The sequence below is a fragment of the Emydura macquarii genome, unplaced genomic scaffold (genome assembly GCF_026122565.2).
Source record: "Emydura macquarii macquarii isolate MOO-44397 ecotype Brisbane River unplaced genomic scaffold, CSIRO-AGI_Emac_v2 contig_3472, whole genome shotgun sequence".
NCBI lineage: Eukaryota > Metazoa > Chordata > Testudines > Chelidae > Emydura > Emydura macquarii.
In genome coordinates, this window is record NW_027133609.1 from 448,258 (window position 1) to 463,190 (window position 14,933).

Here is a 14,933-nt window from a genome sequence, read left to right on the forward strand (position 1 = left end):
ACACCTGGACTGGGCACCTCCAGCTCCCTGGGATGGGTCTTTGTCCCCCCACCACACCCCACCCCCCCATGCTCAGTGACGCTGCCTCTGGGCAAAGTGCTTCCCAAACACCACTGGCTGGGCAGGTACAGGTTGCCCTGACCCCACTCCCCACGGCCAGACCCTCTGTCTTTTGTAGGGGTGGCATGAGAGGGTTGTTGGGGCAAGTGGCAGGCTGCCTCCCCCCCTCCCCACTCAGGGTCAGGCTCTTCCCCCCGCCATCCCACGAGTCTGGGGGGCCAGCTCAGCACGGAGCAGAATCAGCCTCCCCTTGGGAACTGGCACCAAGCAGCTGCAGGACCCCTCGCGAGGCAATACCCGCCCCTGGCACTCGTGCCAACAGGCCAGAAGGAGAACACGGTGCCCAGCACAGCAAGTGACGCCAGGAGACTGGCGACGTCACCCAGCAGCACATCCCACCCAGCACCAGCCACAGCCCAAGGCCCAACCCCCCACCCCCCAAGGGGCTTGGGTGCTGGGGGGAGGAGGGGCTGGGGCTGAGGAGACAGGGGTTCAATTCCTGGCTCTGCCCAGCCTCCCTGCGTGACACTTCACAGCCTGGGCCTCGGCTCCCGTCCGTAACGTGGGAGAACCATCCTTCCCGTCTCCCCGCCACGCGCGCTCTCTGTAGACTGTGAACTCTGTGGGGCAGGGAGTGTGTCTGTCTGTGCAGTGCCCGGCCTGAGGGCACCAGCTCAGTGGGGGCTGCACCCCTCAGACAAACACCTTCTCACCAGAGCCAGGGGAAGCAGGTGCAGCTTGCTGGCTCCATGCTGGCTGCGACAGCCCCACCACTGGGGGGCTCCGGGCTCGTCACCGCACAAAGCGGCTGGCGCACGGACTGGGGCGTCCAGGCACAGAGCAGCATCCGCGTCTCCGTCTAATCCCAGGGTAAGCTGGCAGGCAGGAAGGGCCAGCGCCAATTCCCATGGGGAACGGTGCCAATTGCCAGCCCTGGGCAGCGTCTCGGCAGATCCTGGCAGGGCTCCCCCAGCAGCCTACAGGGACCCAGTGCTGAGGCTACGACAGGGGTTTTATGCCCCGAGTCCAAGTGGGACCCAGCACGGAGGCTCAACCCTTGGGTGTCAGAGCCGCTGGGCGGCTCCTGGTCTGTCCAGCGCGACGCCCTCCCAGCCTCAGAACCCCTGGCCTGAAATCTCAACGGCACAGCCTGGCCACCCTCCTGCTCCTCGTGACCTGCTGGGGGGAGCGTGGGGCCTGCCGCAGCCAGCCAGACGCTGGGCAGGACTTTGGACGTGGAGCAGGCAGGCCGCCCACAGGTCAGAGGAGGGCGGCTGGTGGATGAAGCACTGGGCTGGGACCCAGGAGGCCGGGCTTCAAATCCCAGCTCTGCCACAGCCGGCCACATTTCCTGAACAGCTCGGCTCCCGCTGTCGGGGACTCCGGCCCCAAACTCCCACCTTCTACAAGGGGCGGACGAGCCTTCCTGTCCCCACGCTTCACCTGGCAGCCTGTACGCTCTCCAGGGCAGCGCCTGGCACGGAGGGGCCCTGATCCCCGCCGGGCCGCCACGCGCTTCTGCAACACAGACAATCCCATACACGATTTGATCCTGGCTTTCCAGAGGAGGGCGAGCCTCCACCCGGCTCAGCTGGAGAGACCCAGCCCTGGGGAGGGCGCGGCACGGGAGCAGCGATGGAGGAGCTTTGGTTCACCCAGTGGGGTAAAATGCCAAGAGCGAATGGTTTGGCCTGGAAAAGTCTGCTTCTGAGGGGGCCTCCCCCCCACTTCTCCATCCCCTCCCCCCATAGAGCACAGAAAAGAAAAGGGGGGTAAATAAACAAGCTTCTGTCTGCAGTGGGGTTCTTGCTCTGACTGACACTCCATAGCCTTGAGCACCTCCCTGCACCTCAGTTTCTCCCCCGCGAGCTGGCCCCACCTCCCCCAGCAGGAAGCTGTGTGGCTTAGTTCACAGCTGGTTCATGCTTTGGGAAAGGAAGCGGGTGCACAGCTTCTGGGCTTTCAGTGCACAATGGGCAGCTAGAGATGCTCAGGCCAAACGAAGCAGCCCAGGGAGACCCTGAGGTGGCTCTGGGAGAGTGAGAGCGCAGTGTGGGCCTCCCCTGGAAAGGTCTGCACAGAACTGGCCGCTCCCTGGAGCGCAGAGCAGGCTCCCAGTGCGGATTCTGTGTGGATCCAAGTCCCATGTGGATCTGCCCAGCAGGGTGGGAAGTCACAGGCTGTCCCATGAGAAGCAAACATCTGCACACCTCATCTCTCCTCCCCACAGCAGGGCATGTTGGGAAGCTCCCTGCCTTTGCCAGCCAGGGTCCCAGGAGCAGCAGATCCCTCTTCAGGATCTGGGGAGGAATGGGTCCCCCTATGCAGAGGGGACATGGAGGCACATGAGCAGAGCACAGGGGCCATGGCACAGTGGCAGTGCTCTGTGTCAAATCCCAGCTGCTGGGGGCACATCCCAGGGCACAACCCGGCCTGCCCTTCTCCGGCGCCTGACCACGCTCCCCTGCTGGCTGCGGAGAGGCCGTCAAATACTCTGGGTGTCCCCTCTGACCCCATATCACGCTCTCTCTGGAGCCGAAGCGTGGGGAACGGCTGGGCTCTGTCCTGGGAAGCCAGGGAGTCTGGGGCAGTTGACTCCAGCTGCGTCCCTGGACAGTTCGGGGCAGCAAGTCCAGCTGCGCTAGGCGCTGGTTGGTGTGGGCTGAGCCGGGAGTTCCTGGCTGGCGGGGAGCTGGGACCTGGCTCTGCTTTGTTTGTCCTGGACGGAGTTTAAGGCCGAGCTGCGTGCTGGCAGGAAGGCGGGACTATGTCAGCTGGAGCCGGCCCAGGGCCCCGCGGCCGAGGATCCCAGCGGACGGTTCTTCCAGCTGGCGCCTCGCACTCCCGGGGCCTCGGCTGGCTGCAGCGTTCCTGTACGGGGAGAGCCAGGCAGCTCCCTGAACCCCTCAGAGCCAATGCTGGGAGCAAAGCCAGGCCGTGCCCCTGCCCTGCAGCGATGGCACCGGCGCCCACACCCTGCTCAGTGCTGCAGAGGTCTTGGCCCACGTGCACCAGGAAGGGCTGACAGGCCTGTGGAGCCCCACTGCCCCCCCCCCTCGGGCTGAGGATCAGGCCATGGCAGCCCCACGGGCTATGGAACTGCTCTGAAGCAGCCAAAGGTTTGAATCCCAGTGGGGGCGACTCAGCCCTGCCATCCCCCTGAGGTACACGGGACGAGCTGGAGCACTACAGCTTGCCCCGTTCACACCCATGGTGGATGGGGAGCGCTCCGGGATCAGCCTGGGCAGGCACCAACCTCACAGCTCCCTGGAAGGATCCCACAGGGCAAAAGAGCTCTGGCTGGCAGGGAGACCAGCCCACAATGGACTGGCCGATCAGAGCCTTCCTGGGGATGCTGCGAACAGGACCCTCGGCTGCGGAGGCCCCTGGAGAACGGCTCCCGTCCACAGCAGGCCCAGCCCAGTTCCCTGCAAGCCCCGTCCCACCCGCTGCCGTATGGGATCTCTCCTCGGGGGTCCCAGCCTCATGCTGCCCCCTCAGCTAGTCCCGCTGAGATGGGGCCGGGCCCAGCAGTGCTCCTGACAGCGCTGAGATCACAGGCCTGCCCTCCAGTGCTTCCCATGGGACTGGCACGCACAGAGCCAAGGCAGGGAGCGCAGGCCAGCCTGGATCCCATCTCTCGACAGAGTCCCTGCGCTGGCCACAAATACACAGCCCTGCCAAAGCCCATCCATCCTGCCCCTCGCCCCGAGGCTCCCCAGTGGGGCAGACAAGACTCTCACAGACACCAGGAAGCAGCGGATTGAGGTGATGCCCGTAGAGCAAGTTTGTCCCCCAAGAAGCGAAAGGGACATGCCAGAGTCGGCGCACACGGGGTTACAGTGCCAAGGAGCAGGGCCCTGTGTGCTAGGGGCTGCACAGACAGTCCCTGCCCCAGGGGCTGCAATCCACAGGGTGCCGCAGGGGTGGAGACAGACAAGGGAGGGTGGGGAGGCGTTGCGGGGGAGGGGGTGGGGAGACACAAGGTGACAAAATGAACAAAGCTGGGAAGGGGAGGGGAGGGGTCTCTGCCGCCCATGGGCCACTCCTGGCCCAGTGGGGATCCCTGGACATCACAGGGGGGATCAAGTTGGTGATGGCTTTATGCACATTAACGGGATGGTGTGAAGGGGCCAGGGCTGGAGCAAAGGGGCTGGGGTCCAGGCTGCCATCAGGGGTGGATGGGCCAGCAAATCCCACAGCTGGGGCAGGATGAGATGGGGAAGGCTCAGCTAGCGTCTAGCGCAGCCAAACCCGTCCAGGCTGGGCACCAGCTCCAGCCAGCTCTGCAGGTCCTGGGGGGAATCAGACCTGGATGGAGACCCGCCCACCTCGGAGCAAAACCCCTTCAAAGAGCAGCTGGGGGAGGAACACCAACAAGCCCCCGGATCCCCTGGCAATGGCTTTGGGGAAGCTGCAGAGAGCGATCCAAGGGGGGACCACCAGCGGGCAACGCCACCCCCTGCCCCTCAAACTAGGTCCATGTTAAAAAGGGGGGGACATGGCCCCCTGCCTCCCCCCAGTTCTGGCACTGTTGGGCAACCCCCCCATGCACAGACACCCCCCGCCCGTGGGAGGCAGGTGCTGCAGGAAAGGGCGCCCCAAGTCCCGTGATCACACAATACAAGCACCAGGCCCAGTCACTAGCCCAGAGACACCCCCACCCAGGCCCCGCAGAGCCTCCTGCCCACACCCCAGCAAAGGAAACACAAAGTGTTTTCTAGTGAGGCAGGGCACCCCGCGATGGGGGGTGGAAAGGGGGCCTGCGAGCCAGACGCACCCAGATGGACAGACGGACCCTTTGTGTGGAGAGGGGCCCTCGGGCAGAGCACAAAGAAAATGCTCCTGGGGAGGGGGGGACATTGCCCCCCCCCAAACCCAAACACACCTCAAAGGGATGGTTCCTCCAGCCAGCAGAAGCCTTCACTCAGCACCCCCCGCCCCGCCCCGCCCCGAGCAGGAACCAGGTCTCACTGCTGGGGAAGCCCGTCACTGGGGGAGCCTGGGGTCCCCAAGGGCAGATAACCCCCACCCTGCGAGCACCCCGTGGGCCTCAGGGGCTGGGACGCTGGGCTGTACAGCCCCTCCTGCCCCACAGCCTGGGGGCGGGGGGAGGGTCTCGGCCCCCAGGACAGGCAGGGGTTCGGGGAGCCTGTCCCCCAGCCGGGGGAGCTGGGCTGAGCATGCCTGGCTGGGGGAGGAGGGGAAGGCCCTGGGGGCTGGCCAAGGCAGGAGCTCCAGCGAAGCAGAGGCTGGGCACAGCAGGGGCAATGGGGGGGCTGTGGCCTCTCTGGGGGGGCACCTGTTGCGTCTTTCCCAGGAGCACCTGCCCCCAAGGCAGGGCTGGGAACCGGCCGGCCAAGCTCCTGCTGCCCCGGCCCTGGGACTGGTGGGGGAGGGGCAGGCCAAGCAGGGTGGGGCGAAACTTCCCCGAACCGGGGACGTGAGAAGGGGCAAGAAGCAGGATCCCTGGACTGGAGGGCGCAGGACAGCAGGCCCCAACGGGCACCACCGGGGAAGAGGCAGAGCTGGCCCCCCAGCACTCACATATGGGGCGGTCTGGGGCTCAGGCCCAGATTGCGCCACACATTTGGGAAGCAGAGTTCCAGGGTCTGGGCCCTACAACCGGCCCAGCCAAGGGGCCCGTGGGGACCAGGCCAGGCCCCTGCTCTGCAGCTTGGGGGCACGTTACACCCCCCTCACCTGGACTCGCTCGTCTCTGCCCACCAGCTCACACCCCCTGCTAACAAGCAACATGTCTTTGCCATGGGGCAGCCCCACAGCCCAAACCAAAGCCCAGGATCCAGGCATCAGCTGCGAGGAATGGGACCAACCCGAACCCAGCTCCAACCACGCTGACACACAGAGATCACCAGCCCAACGGCCCCAGCAGCCTGGGAGTTTGGTTCATCCCATCACAGAGACCAAGATTCCAGCTAAAGGGGATCCAGAACTGGGGTTCTGGTTTGGACCTTATCTCCCATTTGTGCAGAGGACTGAGAGGGAAGTGAGGTCTAGTGGGTCAGTGGTGGGGGGATGGGGTCAGGACTCCTGGGTTCTGTTCCTCGCTCTTGACACTGAATCACACACAGCATGGGCAAGTCCCTGCCCCTCTCTGCCTCAGTTTCCCCTCTGAAGTAGGGCTGATACCCCCGCATCCCCCATTCCCTGATGAACTGGGGGATTATTAGGCTGGAAGGTCACTGTGAACACAAGACACACCAGACACCCTCCGAGCATCACAGCAATCAGGCACGCACCCCTCCTGCCAGGTAGCTCTCCATGGGGTGGGGCTATGGCCCCAGCTTCCTCTCCTTTTAGACTATTTATCAGTCCAGTCCAGCTGGCCTCTTTGCCTCTTTCTCTGCTCCAAGCCCCACCGCCAGCCCCTCAGCTTCTGGCTGGAGAGCCCCCGAGCCCCACCTCTCTCCAGGGACCAGAGAGACCCTGCAGCCACAGCCGGCCTTTCTCTTTTCTCCCACTGCCCAGGCGGCTTCTTATACTCTGGCATCATTCCCAGCATGCCTTGCTGCCCCTGGACTGTGCCCAGCTGATGGCAGCCTGCTCCTCCCCAGCACAGTGTGCCTCTGGCCCGAGTAGAGCAGCTTTACCGGCTGGCCCCTGGAGATAAGGAGAGCAGGTCGGCCTGGCTTCCCTGGAAGAAGAGTGGGGGTTACGCTCAGCTGCTAACCAAACCCACGATGTCCCGGCTGGAGACCAGCTCAGCTGAATCACGGCATCCGGGCTGGGATTCTCATGGGAAAGCGGCACTCGCTCGCAGAATGCTCCTGCTCCGTGGTTTGGGGCAGCCGGGAGCCAGGCCTACGGGAACAGCCTGACTCACTGCGCGCTCCTGCTGCCAGCCAAGCGCGCCGAGACGGGAAAAGGGAGAGACAGACAGGAAAGGGATTGCACCGGGGAGCCGCGCCATGGGTAGTGTGGGCTTCCTGGCCGCTCAGAGCTTCCTGTGGGGAGCAGGGAGAGACCCGGCTCCCCCTGCTCCGAAAGCCCCAGCCCCGAGAGCTGGACTAAGGAAGAATCCCACGCGAGGAGCCAGGGTGAGCGGTGCTGCGTCCGGGCAGGGGCACCCACACCCGAACGCTCCAAGCCCAGACATGGCCCCAACGGCTGCATCCAGGGCAGGTCTTGCCACCCCCGCATGCCGCTCCGCCATGGGATCTGCAGACCCATCCCTAGACTTCACAGCCTGCACTGCACAGCAAACCCCGAGGCCAGGGGCTCCGGAGCGCCCCTCTCTGCGCAAAGCCAAGGGGCCAGGGCCTGGCAGCTGCAACCCTGAGGTGGAGTGAGCCAGCACAATGCTGCCTCAGTCGCTGGGAAGCATCTCCCCCTAGGAGGTCGGGGAGGGGTGTGTCCCACAGGAGCTCTCTGGGGTCTTGCCCCTCCCTGGGTTGCAGGGGGGGTCTCCGTTGGGGTCATGGTGGGCACTGTCTCCCTCGGAAGCTCTGGGGTCACCACTGTCCAACATGCTGCTCCCACTGCCCAGCTGGCCTGAGCTGCCCCACATGGGATCCAGTCCCTCTGCCTTTTGCTCTTTGGGGGCCCCTGTCCAGGCTCTCCTGGGGGGGCAGGGCCTGGGAACCTTCCAGGCAGGCAAGGCAGGCGAAGTGCAGTCTGAGGTGGGGACTCTCCCTGATCTTCCACCCACAGCAGCCCAGCCCAGACCTCAGCTAATCTCTGCTCTGGTGTTCGCACCCCCCTGCAAGGGGGGGGCTTCTTGAGTGACCCCCGCAGCCTAGCAAAGCCAGCCCACTGAACTTGCGAGTGGCCTATTAACCCATTCATGACCAGGCCCAGATCCCTGGGAGGAAGGGGACAGAGTCAGAGAATGCCTCAAGGGTTGGCAAAACCTGCCTGATAGCGAGATCCTGCAGGAGCGCCATCCACTCAGTTTAACAGAGAAAAGGCTCGGGGGTGACTCCATCCCAGTCTCTCTAAGTCGCTATGTGGGGAACAGATATTCAGTACTGGGCTCGTCAGTCTAGCAGAAAAAGGTCTAACGCGTGCCCCTGGCTGGAAGGTGAAGCCAGACCAACGCAGACTGGAGTAAGAGGTGAATGTTTAACAGGGAGGGTCGTTTGTGGTGGATTCTCCATCGATGGCAATTTTAAAATCCAGTTTGGATGTTCTGTCCAAAAGACAGATACACTCTAGCTCCAGCAGGAGCTAACCCAGCACAGCCCTGCAGCCTGGCCTGTGCAGGAGGTCAGACGGGATGATCACATGGGGCCCTTCTGCCCTGAAATCCATGAGTTATGAAATCTGCTGGGCACAGACTGGCCCATGCTCAGGCAGGGCTCGTGGGCAATGATAAGCTAATAGCTCCAGTTGTGTTTAACTCTTTGGTGTCCAGGGCTGTGCTAAGTGGGTAGCTCCTGACTGTAGCAGGGAGCTGTGGGCATAGCGCCCCAGCCACTGTTCCGAGGGGGCAGGGTGCATGGCTCGCTGCCACCACCCTGGGGGAACACAGGAAGGACATCAAAGTCACAGCACTGAGCTCTCAGCCAGCATTAAAGGTCTTTACAAAACAGAGATGGGGGGCAGTGCCGTTATGCCCCTGAAATAGATGGGGAAACTAAGGCAGGGGTGGGGTCACACAGGAGGTCATTGGCAGAGCTAGTGATAGAGCCCAGGAGCCCTGCCTCCTAGCCCCACACCCAATCCAGCACACCAATCTTGTGAAATCTGCCCCTTACCATCAGGAGCCTGAATATCTACCAGCTGAGTGTACCACCCCAGCACAGCCGACAAAGCCTCTTCCTGGGGACCCCAAGCAGAAACCCTCCCCCAGCAGAGCAGCTGGGGCCACACAGAGCTGGTTGCTGCAGGAAGCTCTAGAGGTTGGAACAGGGGGGGCTGGGAATCAGGACTCCTGGGTTCCATTCCACGTTCTGCCACTGCCTTGCTGCGTAGCCTTGAGCAAGTCACTCCCCGCTGTGACTCAGTTTCCTCTACTATAAAATGGGACAATTACCCAGGGCTGTGAAGCAGAAATGCCACCAGACGTCTCCACCACTGGAAACCAACCCCCTGGCTCAGCATCCCAATGCCAGTCGCTTCCAGTCCCATGCCCTCCCCCAGAGCCAGTGACACGGGCAGCACCTGCCAGACCTTCCAACCGGAGGAGGGGAAAATACTGAGCTGGGTGAAAGTCTTGCCTTCCTGTATCAGGCCATGCCCAGATCGGCAATGCACGGGGGACCAAGACTGCAGGGCCAGGAAAGAGACGCGTTGAACAAGGAAAGGAAATCAGTGACATTTGTGAGGTTTGGTTACAGGATGCCCTGATTTGGCCACAAGGGGTTGGGAGTCAGTCGCATGGCTCACTATGGGGGCAGGGCACTGGCGGCACCGGACACGGGCCCCACCCAAGAAATCAAAGAACCATGGAATCCACAAACCAGACCTCACGCTGGCAGCGTGACCGCACCCGCCACCCACAGCGCATCACACTGGAGAGGGAATTCAGCCTCCCTATCCGTCATTCCCCCCCAGCCTCAGTCAGTACCAAGAGCCCCATTGCGCAGGGGAGGAGGAAAACAGACACGCAGGAGAAATGGTTTGGGGACAGAACCCAACAGAACCCAGGAGTTCTGGTTTCCAATCCCCTGTGCTTTTAGATACCAGAAGACATGCTCCTGGGGGGCCAACAAACACACCTGGGAATGACCAGAGAAGGGTGTGATTTTAGCCCCCGTGTGTTGGCTGTTTCAGAGCTGGAGAGCCGGACTGGGCGCTCTCTCTATGACCCCATGAGCAGACAGGGCGTTAGCTCTTCACCTGCCACTTCAGGTCACACGGGGGGCTGCTCTCCCATCGCAGAGGGCTGGGACAACATGGCTTCCCCCCCCACAAGGGGACCCACCCAGCACCATTATAATGCAGCCACCTCTGGGGTACAGCACAGCAGCCAGCACACCTGCCAGCCACGAAGCAGGGATCTTGGCGGAAGACAATCGGGGCTAGACTGCTACTCGCCCCAACAGCACCCCGGGGTCTCTGCCTTGTGTCTCAACATGCCACATTCCAGGAATCGCACTGGGGAGTCTCAGCAGTTTGCTTTGCAGCTGAAAGGGTTAACACCCTGGCAGAGGGGACGTGGCTCTTAGAAGACCCCCAGCCAATGCTGTATGGGATGAGCCACCAGGGCAGGGCTGGACATGGCAGCCACTCAGGCCAACCATCAGGCCAGTTCATACCCAGGGGCTGGAGGCACTTTCCTGGCCAATGGATTGGGGGAGGCGCAGGCCTGGGTGGTTAGGCCAATAAGATCAAATGGCAGCAGCTGCCTCTTCTAAGCCATGGGGTGGAGTTCACAGCCCAGCTGCCCATGCTGGGGATTTAAACTCAGCCTGGCAGGCTTCACCCCAGCCCTCGGTGCTCGTGGAGTCAGAGCAGATGGAAGGGAGCTTGCTCACGAGGGGCATCTCCACAGGAAAGCTCCCTGGGCTGGCTGCCTGCCACAGACCATGGGACACAGCTCGCCCTGACTCCACCCTCCCCCCTGGATCTGAGCCACCAGGCCCCACACCCACTCTCAGCACTGCCTGGGCAGGGAAGAGAGAAGCTTTGATAACTGGGATTCCCTGGAGCAGCATCTGGAAATTCTGTGTCCCTGGGAGATCTCGGGGGGCTTGGAGTCAGCATTCCTGGGCTCCAGCCCCAGTTCTGGGAGGGGAGTGGGGCCTAGGGGTTCAAGCAGCAGGGCTGGGAGTCAGGACTCCCCGGTTCTAGTCAGAGCTGACAAGTGAACCGACTCACACACCCTGCCCAGAAACGTGGCTCTGGCTCACCCCATAGAGCCAGGCGTCAAGACACCCGGTATCACCCACTCTCCCAACCCCAGGGTCCTGGTTACACAGCACCAAGCACTGAAGCCGGCTGGCTTTGGAGGGGCCGTGCCCTTAAACCTGGCACGAGGGCCCTGATCCTTGGCACATGCTGCCCTTGGGAGCTCTCTCCCCCCAACCCAGCAGGATCCCAGGGGAGGCAGATCTGGACATGGGCCACGGGCCAGCTCAGGAGAGGGACAGGCAGGGGCGGCTCGGCCATGATCCGGATCATGCCACCCCCAGCTCATCGCTGGCCAACTCTGAGTTAGCACCTTGCCCCACTATGTCCCCGCCCGGGGGCTGCCACGGGGGTGGGGGGGCAGGAATACCCCCCCCCCCCCCCCCAGCCGAGCAGCGCGTTCTCGCCAGCTGCCCCCCCGCACGCACACACACCGGTCCGGATCAAGCGCTCCCAGCGCTGGAATTCCGCCTGCGCCGAGTTACAAGGGCAGGAGCCGATCCCAGCTCCGATTACAGGAAACGCTCCGTTCCCAGCCTGTTCCGTGCGGGGTCGGGGGGGTCCCACCGGAGCGCGGGGCTCGGGCTGCAGCGCCGCCCCGCCCCGCCCCGGGCTCCCCCACGCGCGCCCTCCCCGTGGGAGTGGAGGGGGGACCCCGCTAAGAGGATCGGGCCCGGGGGCGCCAGGCATGCAGGCTGGGGGGGGGGGCAGGGCCGCGGGGCTCCAAGGAGGGAGCCGGGCCGGGCCATGGTGCAGCGGGGAACGGGCGGAAAGAGTCGGGGCCCCGCCAGGGGGAGGGAGAGAAAAGCCCGGAAAGTCGGAGCGGGGCTAGGAGCAAACCCCCCCCCGGCCCCTCCCCACACACGGGGTGACGGGGGCCGAGACTCCCCCGCTAACGGGGCGCGAACCCCCCCCCCGCCTTTGCTACACTTTGTTCTCCAGCAAAGTGCCCCAACTCCGGAGCCGGGGGGGGGAGGGAGCGCGGCCCCCCCCCGGCCCCCGCCGCCGCGTCCCGGCCGCTCGCTCACCTCTGGGGCTCCGGGAGGTAGAAATCCACGGCGAAGCCGAAGAGGCTGCCCGGGGCTCCGCGGAACAGCGCCGGCTGGGCCACGTCCAGGTTGAAGCCGCGGGCGGGCGGCAGGGCGAGCAGCAGCAGCAGCCGCAGCAGGGTCCCGGGGGGCGGCATGGCGGAGCCCGGCGCTCGCTGGCTGCTCCGGTCCGGTCCCGTCCCGTCCGGACGCGCAGGCAGGCAGGGGCAGGACCTCGCGGGAACCCGGCTCCGAGCCGAGACCCCTCCTGGCTAAGCCCGCAGGGGGGTGTTTCCTCCCCCACCAAAGGGAGGAGGAGTCACCAGCCGCCGCTGCGCCCCCCGCCTACGGGGGTGGATCCCGCCTCGCAAAGATGGTGCGATTCGGTGGAGCGCGACTCACCGCTGGGGCTGGCCCCGGCCGGGCTGGGAGGCAGGACCCCTGCGATGGGCCGGGAAGGAGCCAGGCGGCGGGACTCAGTTTTGCGCCCTGGTGGTTCAACAATAGGGGCCTTCTCTGCCGCCGAGGGCAAAGAGCAAAAGGGGGCGCTCCAAGCGTGGGGAGCAGAGCAGCCCCCCAAGTGGGCAAGACCCCGATCTCCGCACCCCACAGAGCCGCAGTTTGTTCGGCCGGTTGACTCTGCAGGTAGCTGGGCCCCTCCCAAAGCCATTGGCAGAATCCAGGAGGGGCCGGCCGGGCCGGAGAAGGAAAGGCACTTTGATGATCAGACTGGGTGGACATTGCTCCTCTGGGATCGTTGTGTCCCATGTCACAGACGGAAACTGAGGCACGGAGAGGGCTGGGGGTCAGGAGAGCTGGGTTCAGTTCTGGACTCTGCTACATAGTCCCTGGGACCTGAAGAAGAGCCTCTGGGTAACTCAAAACCTGGACTCTGTCACCAGCAAACCTGGGTCCAATAAAAGCCATTACCTCCCCCACCCTGTCTCTCAGCTCCAGGGCGGCCTGGCTCCAGATACACTGAACAGCGGGCTCCCTGTGTGTGCAGCAGCTAAGGATCCCCACCAGCTGGGTGGGGGCAGCGCCCAGAGAAAGCTGATGGGGGGCCACATAAAAAACTGCATATGTCAAAGGCAGGGTAGAGACCAGGTCTCTTGGCTCCTAGCCCAGTGTCCTCGACCCTAGCCAGCCCCTCTGGAATGGCCAGAGGAGGGTGTGAAGCCAACAGGGCCATCCCAGTGGCTCCACTCTGGCTGAGCTCATGGAAAGAGGTGACCCTGCCACATGCAAAACATTTGCTTAGGCAAAAGGTTTGGAAATCTCACACAATATCCCAGACCCAGCACAGGAGGCCAGGGTGAGAAACGCCCTGAGGCCAGCGCTCGCCCACCAGCTTTCCACTGACATCCCACTCCAAGAGGCCTGAGTCAGTGTGGGGTGGGGAATCCAGCCCCTGCCCCCCTGAGGCTCCACCCCGGCACAGACAGCAATTAACCCTCACAGTCAGGGAGGAAGGGTGTGAAACAGGGACAAGTACAAAGGGGGAGACACACAAAGGTTAGTCAGTGAAATTGCTTGAGGTCTCAGCACACAGGAGCTGGAACAGAACCCAGGAGTCCTGGTGTTCTGCTGTTCTTGCTCTAACCACCAGACCCCACACCCGGGAAGAGAACCCAAGAGTCATTGTTGGGCCAATTGTGCAGGCACAGGTGTGTTACAGAAAGGTTTTTTGTGTACACATGGGTGTGTTATTGCAGGGTCACTTGTAAACACATTGGTGTGTTATTGTAGGGTTGTTTGTGCCAGATCAGTCCAGATGAATTCAGCAGCTGCGGCCTTCCCAGCCTCACCTGGTTCCCGCTATCTGGGAGCACAGGCAGGTCCTGGAGAGGTCTCCTGGGGCTCCAGGGTGGGGAGCTCCTTCCCCAGGGGCCCAGGATGGCCGGCGTGAGCCCCTACTGCAGGAGGGGGGAGCAAGGTCACGGCCAAGGGTGACCTAAACTATCCTGATGGTTATGATACAAGAGGGGCCCATGGCGTCAAAGGCTGTGGTGGGATGTGTGGTGCTGTGCAAAATTAATGGGGTAGGGCTCCCCACATACACACGTGAACACACCGACACACACGCACGTGTGTGCACACACACACAAGCACACGACCACAAATGCACATGTATACACACATGCATGCAAGCAGCTTTGGATTCTACTTTGCCCAGGAAGTTCCTTCATCTGCTTTTTCCTTTTCTTCCCTGTGTCTTCATCCCTCCCTCCCTCCCTCCCTCCATCGCCCTGCAGGGCTCATTTCTGAAACTCCCCCCGCCATGCCCTGCACCTCTCCCCCTACACCCCACAAGCACCAGCTCTCCTGCTTGCCCTCCTCTGCCTGAACTAGCCGCACTAACATGTCCTGTTCCTCAGTTTGCCATCTGGGGGCAGCCTTGTTCAGCATAGGCTCTGCTCTGTCCTTGGGACAGGAGAACTATCTGGGGTTCAGCAGAGGAACTTTCTGCCTCCCCATGGGTGGCCCTTGCAGGCGGGAGGGAGTGGGTGGGATGGGGGGTAGCTGGTTGGTTGAAAAATGGGCCCAAACTCTGCGGCTGTTCGAAGCTCTCCCGACTTGCACTCAGAGCCCAGAGCAGGCACCCAGGCTTTCTGGGTGCTCCTCTACGTCCCACCAAGCTGGGGCCAGAGGCAGCAGGGCCAAGCTGTGGCAGCAGCCGAGCGGCCTTCGTGTTATTTCCAGGTCCCTTGGAAACAGGAAGTGCTGGAAATCTTGTGCAAGAGGCTGTTTCCACAGAACTTCCCAGCTGGTGGGGGACAGCCCCACCTCTGGGCTCCTCCAAAACACCCCTGGGCTGGACTGGCTCCACTCACAGCACAGAGGCAACTCCACGGGAATCCAGCCGGTTCGGAGTTAGGCCAAGAAGCCCTGGTCCCAGACTCCTCTGGGGAGTGGTCTGGTGGGCTTGGGGAGAGAAAGGGCCGTACAATGAGGGTCTCCAGCTTGCGGGTGGGATGGGAGGGGGGTGCCCTCACCCCCTCCCCGCCTCCTGCCCAGCTGTTTCTCCTCTGT

The 14,933-nt window shown here is 63.2% G+C and overlaps 1 protein-coding gene across 2 annotated transcripts in view; it reads right to left on the reverse strand.

Moving 5' to 3' along the window:
* Window positions 1-12,624, reverse strand: part of ITGA5 (integrin subunit alpha 5) — a 45,657-nt gene extending 33,033 nt beyond the window's left edge. For both annotated transcript variants that reach the window (XM_067535056.1, XM_067535055.1), the window contains exon 1: window positions 11,901-12,624. In XM_067535056.1, the coding sequence (XP_067391157.1) occupies window positions 11,901-12,058 (158 nt within the window). In that variant the 5' untranslated portion in view covers window positions 12,059-12,624. The remainder of the gene's footprint in view (window positions 1-11,900) is intronic.
* Window positions 12,625-14,933: the final 2,309 nt, after the last annotated feature.